Source organism: Lycorma delicatula, chromosome 2 (genome assembly GCF_047948215.1).
Source record: "Lycorma delicatula isolate Av1 chromosome 2, ASM4794821v1, whole genome shotgun sequence".
NCBI classification, from domain to species: domain Eukaryota; kingdom Metazoa; phylum Arthropoda; class Insecta; order Hemiptera; family Fulgoridae; genus Lycorma; species Lycorma delicatula.
This window is the reverse complement of record NC_134456.1, coordinates 192448994-192470000: the sequence shown is the minus strand read 5'-3', so window position 1 is coordinate 192470000 and position 21007 is coordinate 192448994. Positions and strand designations below refer to the sequence as shown.

General features: G+C 31.5%; 1 protein-coding gene across 2 annotated transcripts in view; it reads right to left on the bottom strand.

Moving 5' to 3' along the window:
- Positions 1-20593, bottom strand: part of LOC142319533 (uncharacterized) — a 79449-nt gene extending 58856 nt beyond the window's left edge. For both annotated transcript variants that reach the window (XM_075356919.1, XM_075356920.1), the window contains exons 1-5: positions 20399-20593; positions 19062-19235; positions 17956-18029; positions 14440-14502; positions 13048-13185 (exon numbers count right to left, since the gene is read on the bottom strand). In XM_075356919.1, the coding sequence (XP_075213034.1) occupies positions 13048-13185; positions 14440-14502; positions 17956-18029; positions 19062-19201 (415 nt within the window). In that variant the 5' untranslated portion in view covers positions 19202-19235; positions 20399-20593. The remainder of the gene's footprint in view (positions 1-13047; positions 13186-14439; positions 14503-17955; positions 18030-19061; positions 19236-20398) is intronic.
- Between the last annotated feature and the right edge of the window lie 414 nt (positions 20594-21007).

Below are 21007 nucleotides of genomic sequence, written 5' to 3'. Positions count from 1 at the left end.
AACTGATCACCAATTTTACACTGAAAGTACAAATGATATGTTTTTTTTTTAAATTAAAGGTGTAATGTTTTTCCTATTTGATTTTACGGTAAACACATCATTTACACAATTTCAAGGCATTATGACACTGCAATGTTAACAAAGTTAAGAGCAATAAGAATGAACAAAATTAATTCATTCCTAAATCCAGTGCTTAATACAAACAACACAGCTGTGTTTTCAGCAACATGTTTTGACCTGCACAGACATGATTAACTTGTCCATGAAGAGTGAGCCTTCAGTATTAGATATGATGTCATAATATGTGACTATGATATGATTTAATTAATTCTTTGTCTAGTATTGTTTATTTATAGCTTACAAATTGTATTAACGAAGTAAATAATAAAAAATGAGCTAACAAAATACAAGCTTAAAATGCTAACTGTACATTGAAAAATGAAAAAATCCTTTAATTAAAATTTAAAAGTTTTTCAAAAATGGTGGGCGATAGAAAAATTCTGAATTCATATTCGTTTTTAGCATCAGAAAACAGATTAAAATCATGTATAGCATGTTAGAAAACAAAAATTATGTTTATCAGTATATTTAGATGGTACCAAGGGGTTGAAGGAGAAACTTTTGGCTCCATGGTCAGGTCAACTGTCTTCATTTATGACTAAGGAAAACATTGCTGCAGTATGAAAAATGGTCGAGACAGACAGGTGTGTGTTTATCACCAAATAGATGTGACCTTGGGCATTAATGCACCAGCAGTTCATGTTATTCTGCAAGATCACCTTCAAGTTAGAAAGCTTTGTACCCTTTGGAAGAATCAAATAAAGACCAATGATCAGATGATGTTGCATGGTGCTGTGAGAAACTGAAAACATTTGGAAATGGGAAATATCCCACTGTGATCAGTGTTGTGACTGATGATAAAACTTCATTGTACTATTATGATGTTCCAACCAAGGTTCAGAACAGTGTGGATGTTCCAATATGAGGAGATCCCATGATGTCCAAAAAACTAGATCAATGAAGAAAAGAATGGAGGTCATACTTTTTAGTATCAGAGGAGTTTTAGAGTGAGTTATGTTGGAAACTCAGAAGAGACAACCATGGAAGTGGTATACCTAGGAATGACTGCCTAAAGTTGCCATAATTCTTAAGAAGCTGCACCCAAACTCAAGGATGGAATCGTGGTGAAGAAATCAACACATCAGCGCACTGCTCCAAAGTCTGCTCTGAGTATTGGCCAGTAATGGAATAATACTGTTACAGCACCCTCCCTATACTACTTAACTTGCTCAATGTGACTTCGTGCTGTTCCCCAGATGAAAAACAGACTAAAAGGAATGCACTTTACAAGCAATGTCATCCTCCTAATGGCTTAGGACAATGAGTGTGTTCTGATCTCTGATAAAACATGGCAGGATTTCTTTGACGATTGGATTCAAAAGATGGAGAAGTTTATAACATACAGTAGAAATTATTTTGAAATATTATAAAAAATAAAGTTGTATTCCAAAACTTTCCTAGAGCCTTGTATTGTTAATTTTTTTTATAATAATAATTAAACTCATTATTACTTCTTAATAATGAAATCTTAAGATGTATATTATGTGAGACATGATAGAGCAGCTGCACAATGTTTCCACAATTATTTTCAGAGATTCCAGAGGCAAAGGTTATGTGAAACACTGATACAAAGTACAGGTAAGATACAACAAATAAAAAAAAAACAAGCTCTATATGAACACTCGCACATTCTAATACAGTTGTTATAACTTAGCTTTATTTCTCACCCATTCTTGTAGTGTAACTGAACAAGAGTTGTAACATATATATGGAGCCCATGACTTATCCTGGTCCCCTACCTTCATACCAAAATAATGCTGACAATCTTCACAAGAGACGTCAAATTGCGTTTCTGAGACGAAAATGTTATTTCACCAAAATGTAACAAAAATTATTCACTGAGTTCACACATTTTCATGGCATTTTGATTTAGCAAATTTTTCACTTCAAAGGCACTCAAACACCAGAAATTCTGCACTAATTACAACACAAACAATATGAAACTCACAATCAGAGCAACAGTAAAAATGTTTATAAGCTACAAACAGCTAAAGAACATTGTTTTGTCATTTAACAGGTGTAACAACTCCAAAATAAAAAATTACCTCCAAACTAAAAATATAGATCGGGTGAAAAACATGTCATTGTATCTCCAAAGCAGGAGCTAATCAGTCATTTTTATGGTGATTTTTGAATTCAGCAGATAGAAATACATACGATTAAGCAATTTCTGAGCCTGAAACATTTTCATTGTTGGGCAGTATAATTTTTCTTATAACTTAGCTAGAAAGTATTCTCTGAAATAATGGTCCAAGACAAGAATTAAAAAATAAGTATTTAACATTATAATAAAAAATAAAAGAAACCCAATAGAAAGATCAATTAAAATGCCTGGTGAGATGATAATATGCTAAGCCTGATAATCAAGAAATTGAAGATAATGTGTTTTAAAAGAAGCAAATGTATACAGAGATGAGATTAAGGAGTTTGTAAGTAGGAAGAGAAGAATTAAAACTCAAACTGAACTAGAGGTAGCAGTACAGATGATAATGGGTGGAAAAACAAATATGAGAAATGGTAAAATATTAATAGTGGCTTGCCTGATTGGTATGCACACGTTTTTTTATTATTCAAGTGCTCAAGGGATTAGTACCAAATGACTGGGAAATGGAGGATACTGAGTTCTTAATAATATAATAAATATTAGGTAATGTAATACGAAAGTTTTTTTTTCAAGGTCCGATTGGTCACAAAATTAAAACCAGTGAAAATAAAAATTGTTTATTTGTAACAAGTACTTACATAGTTATGCTATTTCTCTACATAGATGCCACTCCGATTTAGAGATTTGTCGTAGCGTGGTACCAACTTTCCAATACCCTTGTCATAGAACGGAACCGCCTGTGTTTTCAGCCATGTTTCTACACTGGTCTGCAGCTCGATGTCTGTGGCAAAATGTTGTCCTTCTAGTCAGCGTTTCATGTGAGCAAAGAGGTGAAAGTCAGATGGAGCCAAGTCTGTGCTGCATGGTGGGTGATCAAACACTTCCCAACGAAAACGCTGCAGGAGCTTCTTTGTTACAGCTGCAATGTGCAGCCAAGCATTGTCATGGAGAAAGACAATGCCTGATGACAACATTCCTCTCCGCTTATTCTGAATTGCCCTTCGTAGACGTTGAAGAGTCACGCAGTATGAGGCTGCAGTGATGGTCATGCCACGTTCCATGAATTCCACCAAGAGAACTCCATTCCGGTCGCAGAACACAGTAGCCATACACTTTCTGTTGGAGAAGTTTCGCTTTAACTTCTTTGGTTTACTGGGAGAATGAGAATGCATCTACTGTTTGGATTGTTCTATTGTTTCTTCAGTTTCGAAATGGACCCATGTCTCGTCCCCTGTGACAATTTTGTTCAAATATCTTCTTCATTGTGGTAGCATTGGAGAAACATTAAGGAGGCATCCATTCTCATTGTTTTGTGATGGTCGTACAGCAACTTGAGAACCCATCTCGCACAGTTTGCAGTACTGAAGTCTCTCACTCACAATGGTGTAGAGAGCTGACCTTGAAATTTCAGGAAACGAATCACTCAATACAAAAATTGTGAACCAACGATTTTCTCGAATTGCCTCATCCACTCACACAACGAGATCATCGGTTGACACTCGCTTCCTTCCCTGACCGCCTGCATTATGAACATCTGCACGTCCTGCTTTAAAGTTCCTGCACCATTGTCGCACACAGCTGTCACTCATTGAAGTTTCACCATACACATTACTTATTCGTCTATGAATTTCAGCTGCATTACATCCCTCAGCCTGAAGAAGGAGATGCTATTGTTATAGACATGTTTACGTACTAGCTGCGTGTTCAGAACTAAACGAAGTGACGCGGAATGATTGAAGGCCATACTAGAGATGCTGCGCAACACATATGCGCAAAGGTTCATCTGATTTTTGCATGGGTTTTTATTACGCAACCAATCGGACCTTGAAAAAAATAACCCTCGTATTTATAGAAGAATAATGCTGATGGGCAAGTGCATGTTTAAATAATTTGAGATATAAAATTTAAATTAATTTTGGTGATATTAATTTATATAATCAAACAATCATATCCAATAAATATTTAGATGGATTCAAATAATCAATAAATAAAGGGACTAGAGATATCTAAACATCCTCCTTTATTGATCAAGTTTTTTTTTGTTTTTTTAAGAAGCACAGATAAAATTCAGTGTTTTGCTGAAGTTTTTTAAAACTAACATAATTGATCATAAGTTAACAATAAGAAATTTTTAATTTCTACACGTAAATTTTAAAGTTAAAATTTTTTCTCACAGCAGCAACAGTAATAACAGCCTTGTTATTTTTAAAAAGGTTTTCATTTGAAAAAATTAGGGAGTTGATATATTATAGTAATTTATCAACATATGTGTATCTCAAGTAGGTAATTAGTTCAGTCCGAAAAAACCCTGGATTTCTTTCATGATTTTGAACTCCATCTGAACTTATAACGTTTAGCATACATAAAACTTTCAGATGCACAGTATTATAGATATCATGGATGTACTGAGAATAGTTGTGAATTATTTTATAATAACTGTATAATGACACCAGATTGAAGAAATAAAATAATGGTGCAACAGTAAAAGAAGCGATTTGGAAATGGGGTCGAATGAAAGTATCACTATCTTGTAGCGTAATCACTCAGTCATGATGGAGTCGTGGAATAGTCTACACCATGGTTTTGCCAGTGTTTTACAAAAACAATGACAATCATGTGACTGAACACATGAGTATCTCAGAATCATTTTAATATTCCTCATAATGATCGCTGCTTTCTGTCTGAGCAATAAAAACTTTGAAATAAGCTCCACATTGAAAAGAAGAACTACAAACACTAAAATAAGCATACACCAGAAATTGTTGAAGCATGGAGGCAACTTTACAATAAAGTCTGGTTAGCACAAATAGTAGTTAATATTATTAGGCAATTCTGATCACAGTGGAAAAATATTTTACACCAAAAAGCACCAGTACCTCCATACAAGATTCAGATCCTGTATGCACTCAATAATATCAATCACACAAACCGACCTGCTTTTTGTCATTGGTTATTGAACATAATAGATGCTAAACCAGGCCTTCTAAAAACATGTTTAATGAGTGATGATGCTCATCTCCATATTTCAGACTTCGTCAATAACCAAAACTTTTATTATGTCAAGTGTAAATTCTCAAAAACTACATGAAAAGTAACTCCACAGTCTCACATAGGCAGTCTGGTGTGTAATTTTATAATTTGAAATTATAGGGCCTTTTTCTTTGAGGACAATGCAATCCATGCAAAATGTTATTTGAACAAGACAATGGTAAAACCACACTTCAAAAGGACTTCCATGACAACTGTAAGGAAATTGTTTCCTAATCATGTCATCTCAAGGAACGGAGATATTCTGTGGCTCACAAAATCAAAGGATCTTTGTTCATGTGATATTTTCCATTGGAGGTACTTGAAATCAATTTTTTCTGAACAACACCACAATATAATCTCCAGAACCTTAAAAAAGGGAACTGAGAAGAGACAGCTCAAATTTATTATGCCCACATTGCAAAATATAATGGATATCCTACACAAAAGGCAGTTGGAATGAGTGAAACAAAAAGGTGGCCATTCTATTTTTATACTTAAATAACAGTAACTATAAATGAAGTATTTTCATGTACAATAATATGATGAAGTTATAATTTTTTTAATTATGGCGTATTTTTAATCGCCCAACTCACTCCCACACCTCTTAGGGTTAGTTACTGATCAAAATCAAAATTGATTTTGTTAAAATCGATTATAATGATTGATTATATGATTGGGTAAATCATGTTAACAAACTAAACACAGAGTTGTGTAAGGGCTTAAGAAAGTTCTGTTTTCTACATTCGCATTATTTTCCACAGTTTGTTCTGAAATTGATTATTTGTCCATTCTAGGTTACAATATGGAGATGATGTGGTACTTATAAAAATAAAATTAAACCATTAAATATCATATTAAAAAGATTATTTTATTTAACAATAGTAAGCAGCGCTTACAGCATTCTTTAACTTTACTCAGTGAACTTAATATTTATTTATTAAAAATTTAAAAAACTTTTTATTAGAAGTGGAAATGATAATAATGGTGAGTTCAATATAAAAAGACCAAAATTTAAGGTCAGTAAATAATTATTCTTTATTCAAACCCAGAAGTAAGACTCTTCAAAGGAATTTTTATTATTTCACTCCTAAGATCAAAAATAAGTTGCCACAGTTTATTAAAAAAAGTAAGACAATGAATAAATTTCTACATTAATCAAAAGAATAATTTTGATTGTTAAGTTTGTTAATGGTAAAGTTCAAACTCAATCATAATTTTTTTTTAAAGATATAACTAAATTTTAAAAGTTCTCTGGATTGGAAATGTTTTTCTGCTTATGGAAAAACGACGATCTGGCCTCCATGTGGTGCAGTTGGATAGGTTAACACTTTAAATTGAACTGAAGCGGAGACCTCTAAAGACTGGCAACCTTTAGTTGCAATAGAATAAATTCCTCGGAAGGTATTCTACACTAAACATTTCACCTTTCTAAAGGCGGAGACGGAAAAACTAAAATGGAGTTACCCCATGGAATTTTAATCTCACAATGGAAAGATTATCTTTGCAACCTGCTTCTGATTCTGGGGAGCAGGATACATCTCTTAAGATGAATCGGAGCAGTTTGGAATCTTCAAAATTCAAATTTAAACAAAAATATTTTTTAGGAACACTAAAAGTAAATTCAATCTTAAAAGTAGGGAAATTTAAAGAACTAGAAAAACATTTAAATTAGTTTAAAACTGATGTCATTGCTTTGCAAGAAACAAGATTCACAGACGAAACCCTTTGGATTTTGGGAATTTTAAACTGTAAAAGAAAACAGCCAAATACATAATTAAAAATATTCTGATCTTAAGAACCGCCTTCACAATAAATAAAAAATATGAGACTAACATAATCTCCCCTAACAATAGATCCTCCATTCTAACAGTGAAAAGTAAAAACAAATACAATTAACCACGACAACATTAATAATAAAGAAAAACTGGTAAAGTTTTGGAATGAATTAAAACAACTACAAGACTACATAAAAAACACGTTAGAATAATACTGGGAAATTTTAATACTCAAATAAACAGAAAAAATAAACTGGGTACAGCTGGAAGATTCTCTATACATAAGACTAATAAAAATTGAAAAACTAATAGAACTCTGTGAAAAACAAGGCCTGAAAATAATGGCAACCAGATTTAAAAAACATCCAAATAACTAAAAACTTGAAAATCACCAAATTACATGCTAGGGTAATTTCAGATAGATCAGGAGGAAATCTCTTCAAAATCGTCAACAGAAATCCAAAATGCTAAAGTAAGAAAAATAAATTTTGACAATGATTACTACCTTTTGCAAATCAAAATTAAATTCTTCCCTAATTCTAAAAGAAAAGCTAAAACCCCACTAATTAAATATGAAATTCAGAAGTTAAAATTCAACGAAGCAGAGACGGAACTTATTGAAGAGTTTGAAAAATTCAAACTAAAAACTAGAAATAAAACAAGTACAAGAGAAAAGTTTAAAAATAACTGAAAAAACTGAAAAGAAAAACACATGGTGGAATGAAAATTGTGATAAAGTTCTGGAAAACAGAAATACCCTCTGAAAAATTGAAGAGCAACTCTAAATGAAGAAAATCAGATAGACTTAAAAAACTCTAAAAATTTGCCTAAAAAGACATTTTTACTGAACTTTTAAAAGTAAAATTAAAAGTTACCAACTGTATAACACATAATTTAAAAATGAAAATGATCAACTACAAATAAACAACCAAGAAAATCTTAAACACTTACAAAGTACTTTGTGACGTTATTAAATTGCTCAGAACCCAAAGAACTATTTAATTTTGAAAAACCTAACAGATAATAAAAGAGGTGTAATATAAAGTTTCTGGAGAAGATAACATAACAGAAATTTTAAAAATTAATTTCCCAAGTTAATAATAGATTAAAACTATTTGTAAGAAATTTGGCTAACGGAACAAATCCAGAGGAATGGAAGACGGCAATAATACAACCACTTCACAAAAAAGGAAGTAAAACAAAGGAATATCACTTTTATCTGTTCCTTACATTTCCAGTAAAACACTACAAAACGAAATAATCGACAAAGTTGAGAATTATTTAGAAGAGTATCAGGGTGGTTTTTTCCCAGGAAGATCCTGCACTGAACAAATTCTATCATAAATTACACAACAAAAATAGTAAAAAATATGTTGCAGTTTCTATGGATTTAAAAACGCCGATTCCGTACAGTGTGAATCGTTATTTACAGTATTAGAATTAGAAGTAGATAGGAAAAGTATAGCAATAATTAAACAAACACCAAATCTAAGATTAAACAACATGGAGAATTGTCAGGAGCATTTGAGATAACAACAGATGTTAAGGCAGGGAGATAGAATCTCTCCAATTCTATTCAACAATGTCTTAGAAAAAGTATTTAGAGAATGGAACAAAGAACTGGTTAAACACCGAATCTCGGAATTGTATACTTACAAACACAAAAAAAGAAATTAGTAATTAATCATTTAGCCTTTGCAGATGATGTAGTTATTCTAGTTAAAAATATAAAAGCAAAATTAGAAGTAGTAAATCTATTGGCAGAAAAATAAATAAAAGTTTAAGTTTAAAAAAAAGTATAGAAATATCACATGAAAAACAGAATTTTTAACCAATGATAAGAAGTGTGTAGAAGAAATAATCTTTGAAAATGGCCAAAAAAATACACAAATAGGCAAATCAAGTATCTTGGGGAGAAAACCAACTGTACTTGAAAAAGAAGGAATTAAAAGTAGGATTCATAAAATAGGAATAATATATAGACTGACAGTGAATGTTTACTTCTTAAGCTAGAAAGCTAAACTGCAAAATAGTAATTTTCCCAGAAGCCTTACATGAAAGTGAGTGTTTAGGAAAATTTAATATAAGAAATCTTTTAAAAGAAGAAAGATGAATCTTAAGGATGATTTTTGGACCCAAAAGAACAGAGGTGGGTTATAAGCTAAAATTTTCTAAGAAATAACATAAAATAGATTTAGGAATGGAAATACAGAAAAGAAAGAGTTTTTTTGGCCATATTTATAAAATGAGTGACAACAGACTTACAAAACAATTATTTAAGTTTTACAAACATTGAAAAACAAAAGTAAGGTGGCAACAGGAAGTAACCCCAGCCCTAAAAAAATTAAATAAAGATTGGAAAAAAATAACATATAGAACAGAGTTTGGAAAACAATTGATCATTTTAAACTAGATTTTAAAAGGAAAAACCAAAGAACAGCCCCACAAAATTTATAAAAGAGCAAAAACAAGCACTCTCAGAAAGGATGAAAAAATACTGAAAACAACAGAAAAACGAGGAAAAGAAGAAAATCCAACAAGATCTAAAAAGGTCTAAATAAAAGATGAGAAGATAACCACAATTTTTTTTTTAAATAATAAATAAATAAGCGAATCCAAATGCAATCTTGTAAGTTCTGAGTAATATAGAAGCCAACAATCGCTAGCTATAATTTCAAGCTGTGGAGCATTACCCTCAGCTTTTACTATAGTTTTATAAAGTGATGATAACCTCAGTTCTGGGTTTTTCCATTTGGGGTACATAATTCCATAAATAGTAAATTTTATGCTTATTATAATAACACAATGATTTTGTACCTTAGTTCTTTTTTATACAGAATTAATTATAATGTTTAACTTTCACACCGGAAAGTTTATGGAATGAATAAATAAACTGACAGCTTTTACATAATAACATTTATTCTTTCATACATGTAATATTCTGTAATAAAGGAACCCATTTTATTTACTGCACTCTACACAAAAATTACAGTAATATCAAACAAATATCTAATACCAGCTTCTTGAGCAACATAAATTTTTATTACCTTGAATTTGTGTATTAAAATAGCCCATTTTACAAAAATTTATGTTAGTGTAATCACAATTACAAGGGCAAATCAAAAAGTAAAGTGAAATTCAAAAAATCAATATTTAACAGGTTGAGTGCTATGAGAGACATATTTATCTCTCGGGGAACAAATCCAAGATTGACTCAAAAAAAATTTTTTGGGTCATTTTTGCTGAATGTTTTTTTTTTAATATTTGAATTTATTTTAATGTAACAATTAATCAGAAATATGTAAAGTATTATTATTGTGTTTTTTGTACTATTTATAACCAAAAAGAGTTGAGAGATAAATTTAACCAAAATACAGTGTAGCACTCAACCTGTTAATATTATTTATACTTACATGCATTATTTTTCAACATAATCCCCTCCTACTTCTATGCACTTAGTTCACCTTTTAATGAGCTTTTGAATTCCTTCCTGGAAGAAAGTTTTCAGTACGGTGTACAGAAAATTTTTCACCACTTCTATGGACTCTTCATCAGATCGATGATTCCCTTTTAACTCTTCTTTTAATGGATCAAAAAGATGAAAATCGGCACAGATCCAGACTGTATTGAGGATGGTCCGGCAACTCAAAACCAAGATCTTGAAGGCAAAGGACTGTTTTTTTGGCCGTATGAGGTCGAGCATTATCGTGAAGCAATATCACGCCTTTAGAAACTATACCACGTATTTTGGATTTGATTTTTACTTCAGTAAATGCAGTAGCTCACAGTAGTTGTCACTGTTTACTGATTGATCTTTAGATATGAAGTAAACCAGAAGTGAACCTTCCATATCCCAGAATATCATAATCACCTTTCCTGCAGGCATCTGAGTTTTGAACTTTTTTTTCTGTAGAAGATGAAGGATGTTTCCATACTAAACTTTGTTGCTTACTCTCGGGTTCAAAGTGATGGACCCATGTCTCATCAATGGTTATTATTTGCTTAACAAATGAGTCTCCTTCATTTCTGTAGCATTTCAAAAGCTTCCGGGAAATTTTCAAACGATTGTCTTTATGGATGCTAGTCAGTTGACGTGGAACCCAGCAAGCACAGACATTTTGAAAGTTTAAAGAATCAATGGATGATTGAAAATGCTGAGCCATAGCTTATATTCAACTCTCTTGCAATGTCAACAACTGTAATTCACAGGTAACTGAGAATCATTTGTTTAACCGCTTCAACATTGTCATTAGTCTTTGAAGTGGAAAGCCTACATTGCTGCTGTCCATCACAAACAGAAATCCTACCATTTTTAAAGAGATGAATCCATTTGCATATCTTGCTTCCACTCAAACAACTCTCTCTGTATTGCTACTGCATTCAATGAATAATCTCTGCTTGTTTCACCCCTTTTGAACTGAGGAAACGTATCACTGCTCGCATTTCTTCCTTGGTGCAATCAGACAAAAGAGCCCTCATTTAAACAGACTTTTAAACACAATCACAAATAGCTAACAATGAAACAATATTTTTAATGAACAGCTGATAGATGTTATGAGTTATAGCAGAACAATCACTGCTGCCATACATGTGACTGGAAGCGAAATCAAAATTTCCCTTTACTTTTTGACTTATCCTCATATATACGATTTGTCAAAGTTATCATTGTACAATTATGTAGTTCCACAGCTAACCAGTTGTAAGAATATTAGTGTTTGTGAATGTATGTGTGTCCTTATTAATGAGGCAAGAAACCAAACCAAAGCAAGCATAACAAACCCCTATTATTAAACCAATCTATCTAAGAATTGTACAAACATTTTGCTTTACAGATTGTAAATGGTATTTTTATTAATTATATAATAACTATAAGTAATAAATGACATTCACAGAAACTAAGTAATTTAGATTATCCGTACAGGATGGTTCCGAGGGAGGGGGTACGAGTACTGGCAGGACTACCTCCAATGACATTACTGATTGAGGAACGAGACCAAAGGCGTAGAGGACTGGCACCAAGGCAAGAACAGTGGGTCACGTCGGATAAGGGGAGGTGGATCTGGAGGCTCATCACAGGGACTGAGTCATGGCAAGGGAAACTGAATTACTACCTTACACAGCTCTTCACTGGCCACGGTGATTTTGGAGCCTACCAGCACTGGTACAACCTACATGCAGATCTTGGGTGTGTTTACTGCAGAGAAGTAGATACCCCAGAGCATACCTTCTTCAACTGTGGAAGGTGGGTGCCGCTAGGAAGAGACCTCGGGGTGCTCCAACTGACCCCGAACAATATGCTGGAATATATGCTCAGGGGAGATAAAGTGGCTTGCAGAACTAACTACAAAGATTCTGCAAGAGAAGGAGCAGGGCGGACAGCTGAACAGATAGTGAAAAGAAATGGAATGCAACCATGTCTAGGCTGACCCAACTCAAATGAGGAAGCAAGGCTCCTCAATAATAACATGAGGACCGTCCAGGAGAACACAGAAGACCAGCAAAGACCTCAAGAAATGATGTGAAGGATATCAAAGTAGAGAGCAAAGGTGGGACAGATAGCCCTCTGCAGAGGTGGCATTCATTCAAGCTTGCATGCATGGGTGACAACGATGATGCACAGGAACTCTGAACAACACACTGAGCTCGAAGGCACTTCCTGGCCTGACTAATGTTTAAATGCGGTTTCCGGCCTCAGGAGAGGGGGCTGGTGAGGTGGAGGTTTAGTTGGTAGGGTGCAAGATACATACGCATTAACATCTGCAGAACCTGTTAGCAAGTCCAACACTTTGTAAATGGGATTATTCCCCTCACCAGACGAAAAAAAAAGTAATTTAGATTACCTAATTAGTAATTTAAATTCACAGAAACAAGTTGTTCTTAAAAAGGTAAAAATTTTCTGAATGAAATCCAATAAAACTTTTGTAGAAAACATTTATTTTTGTAAATACTGTTTATTGCTCTTACACTTATTTTCAAATAAAATCTTAATCAATATAAAATTAAAGGAATTAAATTTACCTTTTGAAGGCTGCTGAAATTCCTCTTTTTGTCCTTTCTTAACATCCTTTTTTATTTTAGTTGTTTTATCTACTTTATTAACATTTGTCTTCAATTTTTTAGATGTGTTTTTTATTTCTTCCTCTTCATCTGAACTAACTAAAAGGAAAATAGAAAACAATAAAAGGTTTTTCCTTATACAATAAACCATTGCACTTCTACCATTTACTGTTAATTTTGGGAAGTCCAACCAAACCTTTTGTCTATTAGTAATAAAACTAAGATTTCCAAATATACAAAGTGCTTATAAATTATTAAGCACATTTCACATATAAATAAAAAAAATAATACTTTTGTAACAACCTCCATTTTGTTCAAAACGATACAACAGCTAAACTAGTTTGTGCTGACTTCAACTGAACATAGGTCGCATTATAGTGGCGAGGATGGGACCTCAATGCTAAAATGACTACCATGCAGAAGAAAGTAATGTACATTCTGTAGTTTCATGATAACATTTCAAAGACATTTTTGCTTAGAGTATAACCAAGGTCTTCCCAACACAAAATACTGATAAAAGCAAATTAAGGAAACAGGAAGTCTCAGACCACCAGTCTGAGTGAGAAATGCTTTTACAAGAACTTGCTTATATTCCTCACACAAGTTTGGATTTGGGAATAATGTGAACAATTATGAAGCGCTTAAAAATATCATGCATACAAAATCCAGTTGTTGTGTGAAATATAAGCAATGATAGAACATATCATTATGAACTCAAAGGCACATCACTGATGAAATCAACAAAGACAACTCTTTCTTTAGAAAAAGATAATCTCTGATGAAGCAACCTTCCATGTTTCTAGTTATGTTAACTATGTCAACTGTCACAACTGTTAGAGTTGAGGTAAAAAAATCCTAATGAAGCTGAAAAGAAAAAACATGATAGTCAAAAATCTGTGGTGCACATTGGCTGAGTTTCTTCATCAACTCTACAGTGACTGATGCTATAAATACCTTAATGTTAGAGAATAAAACACTATCTCAAATTGAATACAAATAACCAAATATTAACTTCCAGCAAGATGGCACACCTCCACATTGAGGTTTAATTGTTTGAGACTACCTACAGGCGAAATTTCCTGATGTTGATTGGCTATGAGGATTCCCTGGGCATCTTGTACCCTGAAATTACACTCAGGATTTCTTTCTTTGGAGGTTTATCAAAGACAGGGCGTATATAAGGAAGGTTCATAACATTAATGAATTAAAAAGGCAAATCAATGGAGTTATTGGGAAATAACAGGCTAAGTTATTGGAATAAAGTAAATAATTTTACTTATAATTACCAAGTTAACACGTTAATAAATCTATAACTTTTTTTAGTAATAAATAATTTAAATACAAAATTCTTACCAACATAAAGTTCAGCTAACGAAGAAGGCATTGCACAAGATGAAACTACACTGCTATTCTTAACTGCAAACAAAGATTTTAAAAAATAAAAATAAAAAAACAGATAATACAAAATTATTTTTATGTTCAAATATTTAGTCTATTAAGTTTTATTATTCAATTTTTCAACTGAGATTTAAACATTTACAGGATTATCCAAAACACAAATAAACAGTGAAACAGAAAATGATAAGTCTAGTTTTGTCATTACAGCTATATACATTAGACTACTCTCTAGCCAATAATAAGGAATAGTAATAGTATTCAGTACTGATTCTTCTATTTGAAACCCAACCACAAAAACCTGGTGGAGGTTGTTAATTATTTTGCTTTTTACTACAGTTAAAAGTTGTCATTTGATGCACTGAACTGCATTCTTAACAAAAAGCTTCTCTCATATTCTTAACTTTAAATTTATTATACATAACTGATATTAAGTCTTTAATCTTTCTTGTATCATCAGTAATTAATGTGTTGTCAACAAATAATAAGAGATACACATCTTTGGAATAGCATAAACAGTAATCATGCTGTGACCTTTGGAAACCACTTTCTTCCATTACCACATTAAATCTGTCATTCAGCATTTTAGTGTAATTTTAAATCCATACAAAACACAATTTAACTTCAATATTTCTCCAAAACACTAAACTCCTTGCAGTGTTTTAATGTAAACATCAAAATTACAAGTACGATGGAACATCTGTTTGTCTCGATATCCAATAATTTCTCCTTAAAGTTGACATCCTACAGACTGGAGCATAAGAATAAAATTCTTATGTTTATTATTCTTATCAGATTCTTCTTGTAATTGAAAACCTCTTGATATAAGTTGTCATGCCTTCTTAATACCATCTTTAATCTTAAATACCCACTTTGTATTAGTAGCCTTGTCATTAAGCAGTTTTGAAGGCGACCAACTACTAATTTTTTCATAAGAATCTAGTTCATTTTCATTAGCACTTTTCCCATCATACATCTTAGCAGCATCTTCATAAGTTTGAACTTCTTCTGTTTGTGACAACAGACTATATGCTGTGTATAATTCATAGTCAAGCAGATAAACACACAAAGTAACTTTTCTTCCAGATCTCATAACATTTGTTTCATCTTTTCCCTTTTCATTACCACCTTGTTGAATCTCTCATTTCCAGAGCATTCTTTTGTACTCAACTTTACTTCTTTGACCTTGTATATTTCTTCTGTCTACGTAATTTTATTTGAACTGAAATCTTTCAATTCTCCAATCTGATGTAATGTTGGTCAATTCCAATTCAGTCTTGTCAAATCTCACATCTCTTGAGTGCATAACTTTATTTTCATCAGGTATCCACAGTCTATAATCACCTTCACAATAGCCAATCATTACTGCACATCTGGCCCTTGAACCTAACTTGTTAGAGTTTGTTAAAACTGTGTACCAAGCCCTACAACCAGAAATTCTTAGTTTTGTAGTATCTTGTCATTCCTTCCACAGAAGAGATGGAGTAACATCCTTTTCTAGGACTGAAGAAGGGGATCTATTTCGTTCATAAACAATGTATCTTAATGCTTCACCCCACAAAAATTTAGGCACACCTGAGTCTATCAATTTAGTTCTAACCATGTTAAGTAGTGTCTTATTCATTTGTTTGGATTTCTCATTCATTTGTGGACTGTAACTAATAGAGTATTCAAGTTTTGTGTGACAATATCGGTTTTGTATAATAAATTTAAAGTTAAAAATATGAGAGAGGCTTTTTGTTAAGAATGCAATTCAGTACAGCAAATGACAACTTAACTGTAGTAAAAAGCAAAATAATTAACAACCTCCACCAGGTTTTGGGGTTGGGTTTCAAATTGAAGAATCAGTACTGAATACTATTACTATTCCTTATTGTTGGCTAGTGAGTAGTCTAATGTATATAGCCGTAATGACAATTTTCACTTTTAAATAAATTAGAAGTGAACGTACCACACTATTGTCCATTCTTACAAATTTCACTTGCATCCCTTGCTGCCATTCTCTCTCTGATGTAATCAATCAAGTTTGTTTCAACTTTAAATTTAGTTTTCAATAGATGAAAAATTGCAAACTGAGAAAAGCCATCGATAACTTGAAAAGGTTTTTCATCATTACATGTTAGTGGATTGACAGGTCCCAAAATATAGGTATTAATTCACCAATATGTTTAGTTATTTGTTTTTTTCCTTCTTGTAAAAAGGAAGTCTGGTCGATTTACCTTCCAAACATGCCATGCATTTTTCATTTCTGAAAGGCAACCCTAACTGACATAGGCTTTCATTATTTAATGTCCCAAACAATGATGCCAGACATTTTCTTTGAATGACTGTCAAACAATAAAGCATTATCCTTCTGTTTTCAGAATATTGGCTTTTAATACATACAAGCCTTTCACTTAAGTCACAAAATAATTTAAAATTAAACCTATTTACTAATGTATAATTTTTGTTAAATTTCAACTAATTTTTGAAATCAACTTACATAAAGCTAACAGATTATGCTTTAAACCAGGTAAGATAGCCTATGTTCCAGGCCGAAAACCTGTTACTACCCAAAAGTTGGTTGAACTTGGAACTGTGAAGCTACAGAAGGGAATAAACAAACATATATTACAGTTAAATAAAATACCACTCTTATGAACATACTAAGGTAAAAACGTCAGTACAAGAATGAAATAAAAATGATCAAAGCTAGGAAGTACAAGCTATATTATTTAATTCAATTCAATATCTGACGAGAGGTAGGAATGTCACACAGGTTCTAACTTGTATAATGATAATAGATAAGAGATATTGCGGACAGGTTCTGACCTGTCATACTTCATCATTAACAACAATGTAATGTAATATGCATACCAGCAATAAACAGCATGCAGGTGAGCGCCAGCTGCGATCCATTCCTGTTTCCTTTTGCCGAGTACATTTTTGCTTATATCTAGAGAATCATGAATTTTTCAAAAAACATCACAAGAGGTAAAAAGTGTTTCTTTTTTATAATTTTACAGAAATACCATCATTAACATTTGAATTAAGGCATGTATGTGCTAGCCATGTTACATTCCTTTCTTTTGCTGAGCACATTTTTTGCTTTTATCTCAAGAACGATAAATTTTTAGAAAAAATCGGCAGAGGCAAAAGGTATTATTTCTTTTTTATCATTTCATGGAATACAATCATTAAAATTTGAAAATAGTGTAATTTTTTAATTTTGTCCCTCAGTATAGCAACGTTACTAGATAAGACAATTTAAGGTAGCCTATATTACTTCCAGACTGAAGACCTAGTTACTACCCAAAAGTTGGTTGTAACTGGTTGGTTCTGTGAAGCTACAGAGAGAAACAAACAAACGGACAGACAAAACAATTTTTATACATTTTAACTCCTATAGATGTAGTATAGTAATAATGTAGCACTGCCACAAACACAAGAGTATTCTACAAACATGACTCATTTTTTACATTAAAGTATACTGACTGAGATGTTTTGTTTGATAAGTTGATTGAAGTGCCTTCCTTTTCAGGTTTGATGAATCTTGATGATCTGGTTTTCTGAAACCAAAAATTAATTATGACTACAGAGTATAACACAGGCTTTCTGAGAAGCAACCATTAAATTTTAGTAAGAAATTGTTTAATTTTAAAATATAGAAATTGCTCAATTTTCTACTTATTTTTTCAATGCATAAATAATTGACAGCTTCCAACTTGTTCAAATGAATACAAACAACTATAGTACAGCAACTGATAATGAAGCAGATAGTACTTTCATTATTAAAAAAAAAAGAAAAAAAGTTTAATTCAAACATGAGGTTTCCAATTATTCCAAACATATACCAAGAGTGCAACCAAATGATAACATAAATATAAACATACTATATTAGTTTTAATATATCTTGCCTAATTTTTTAAAAATCATATTTACCTATACAATGAACAGAAAAAAAAATTTCATATGAATGTAATAAAATGTTAACATGGCAATAACAAACAAAACACAGCATAACAATCTTTTACAGTGATGAAAAAAAAAATTTAATAAATATAAATAATTCAATAAGTTTATTCGGAAGAAACTGACTGTGGTACTACAAGAGCTTTTTCTACAAAATAAAAAAGGAATCATCAAAAGTTACATTAGGTCATGAATAAAGCTTAAACATAACTTTTAAAAAAAATTAATTGCTTAAATTGAGAACCTTTTTTATTTGAAATTTAAAAATAGCACAACACAAAATTAAAATTTAATAAATAAGAAACAGTTCATATTTATAATTAACAATTACTATTATTTTTTATTCTATGAAGTAATAACTGGAAACAAAAAACAGTGAAACAAATAAAATACAAAAACTCAATGTTTTTCTAATTTTTGACAAACCTATTTGTACAAAGAGACCTGCTCTCTCGTAGTTTTTTTATTCATATCTCTCTCTCTCTCTCTGCATAAATTCACAAACTGCTCAGAAATTTTTGAATAGGCCAATTTAGCTAATTTTTTAATTCTTACTGCAAATCACTATAAAATATAGTAACTGCAAACCTGCTATTAATTGGGTCATGTTGTAACAAAAGAACTCTTACCTTTTTGATCCATCATCAGACCCTTGTGACTTATTAATTGGAGATACATCACTTATAGCAAGAGGTGGCCTGTTGGGGAAAGGAGTACTAGCACATGAAAGCTGCTCTTTTTTAAAGGAAGCCTTTGGAGTAGTAGCCATCAGTCATATGGGGGAGATCACAAATATAAGGTACCTATATAAAATTAAAACAAACAATATAGTTAACATTCATCATATAAGATTATCAACATTCATTTAATTTCATAGATTTTGTTTCAAACTCCATATTATTAAAAAAAAAACAATTATTTCAATCTAACATACATCATAATTACTAATGTTAAACTGAATTTGAAGAATTTAAATAACACACTGTTTTAATACTGAAATTTCAATTCACTGTTAGTTATCTTAAGTAACTACTACAGATGTTAGTTACCTTAAAGTAACTACTACAGATGTTAGTTACCTTAAAGTAACTACTACAGATGTTAGTTAGCTTAAAAGTATCTTAAGTCACTGACAGTAATTGTTAAAATCTGAATTACATTACAAATAAGTAATTACATTACATTACAAGTAATATTACTCTATTACTTGTTTTGGCTATTAGTACTTTCCAGTCAATCTTCATGATACACATATAGCCACATGTGTTGAGAATCTGCTATAAGAAGTCATGATCTTTTACTCCGTCTTATTCATAATAAATATTTCAATTACTATTTCTACAAAATGGTAAAAGTTTCTATAAACTATGAAGAAAAAATGGATTAATAAAAAAGTTAGAATGGCATCCAATGTTAACAGCCTATACATAATCCCTGGCATACGAAAATGCCAGTATCTTAAAAAATGTAAAAATATATTAAATTTTTTTTTTTTGGCAAATATTTAAAATGTTATGATAACTAATTTGTTTGTTGTAGTGATGTATTAAAAAAATATTAAAATTGAAACAATACAAAGTTTTTCCTGACTTTTCCAAATTAACTTTATAATTCCTGACATTTCCTGCCTGTGGGAACAATATCAAATTCACTCAACTTACTTTAAAAAAAAGGTAAACTGATGGATGAGTTGCTATATATATTTTGTTTTTTATGAAGGCAAGTATAATTACAATAACAACTGAAAGAATGCTAGGAAAAACAAGATATTTAAATATTTTTATTTTTTCTCTCCTAGAACAGTTCAAAACCTCTAAATGCTATGAAACATCCGACTAAAATTCACAAAATAATACTTTAATAAGTAACAAGTTATTACTACCTCAAATATTATGACGTATGACAATTACTATACAACTGTCCATTGTATAGTCTCGGAAAAAACTGTTTATTTTGACTAACTTACCACCTGAATCACAAGTTACATACGCGACCAAGTAAACAAAATCGGTAGTTAGTAACAAACAAGTTTTTCTTTAAACAAATCACTTAAAGGTAAAACTGCATAACACAGTTTATAAAACTAAAAACAACATAAAAAACTTAATAACAATTATAATATGAATTTTCACACAATGGAAAGTAATTCATCATAAAATAAACAGATCTTCCAAACAAGCGCAGACATAACCAATTAACAGCATCTACTTTACATGATACAGCGTTTGGCGCCAAAATGATAAGACATTTGGAAAAATAAATTAATTATTCAAAGGTAATGTTATAAAATATTTATTTTATAATCAGTATTTTATGCCAGTACTTTATTTTTCATGCTAGTATTTTATGAAAAGCGTATGAAAATGAAAGTTTAAAATTAAATTCTGTTGCACTTAGGTTATAATAAATTGGTAAATAAATTTTACTAGTTGTTATACCCCTAGATATATAGAAGATAGGTATGTGCATTCAATGGGTTGCACGCTATGTATCTATATAGCGGTTAATTTAAAAATCAGCCACAATTACATTATTTTATTTTTAAATTTCTTAAATGTGGTTTCTACTAAAATAC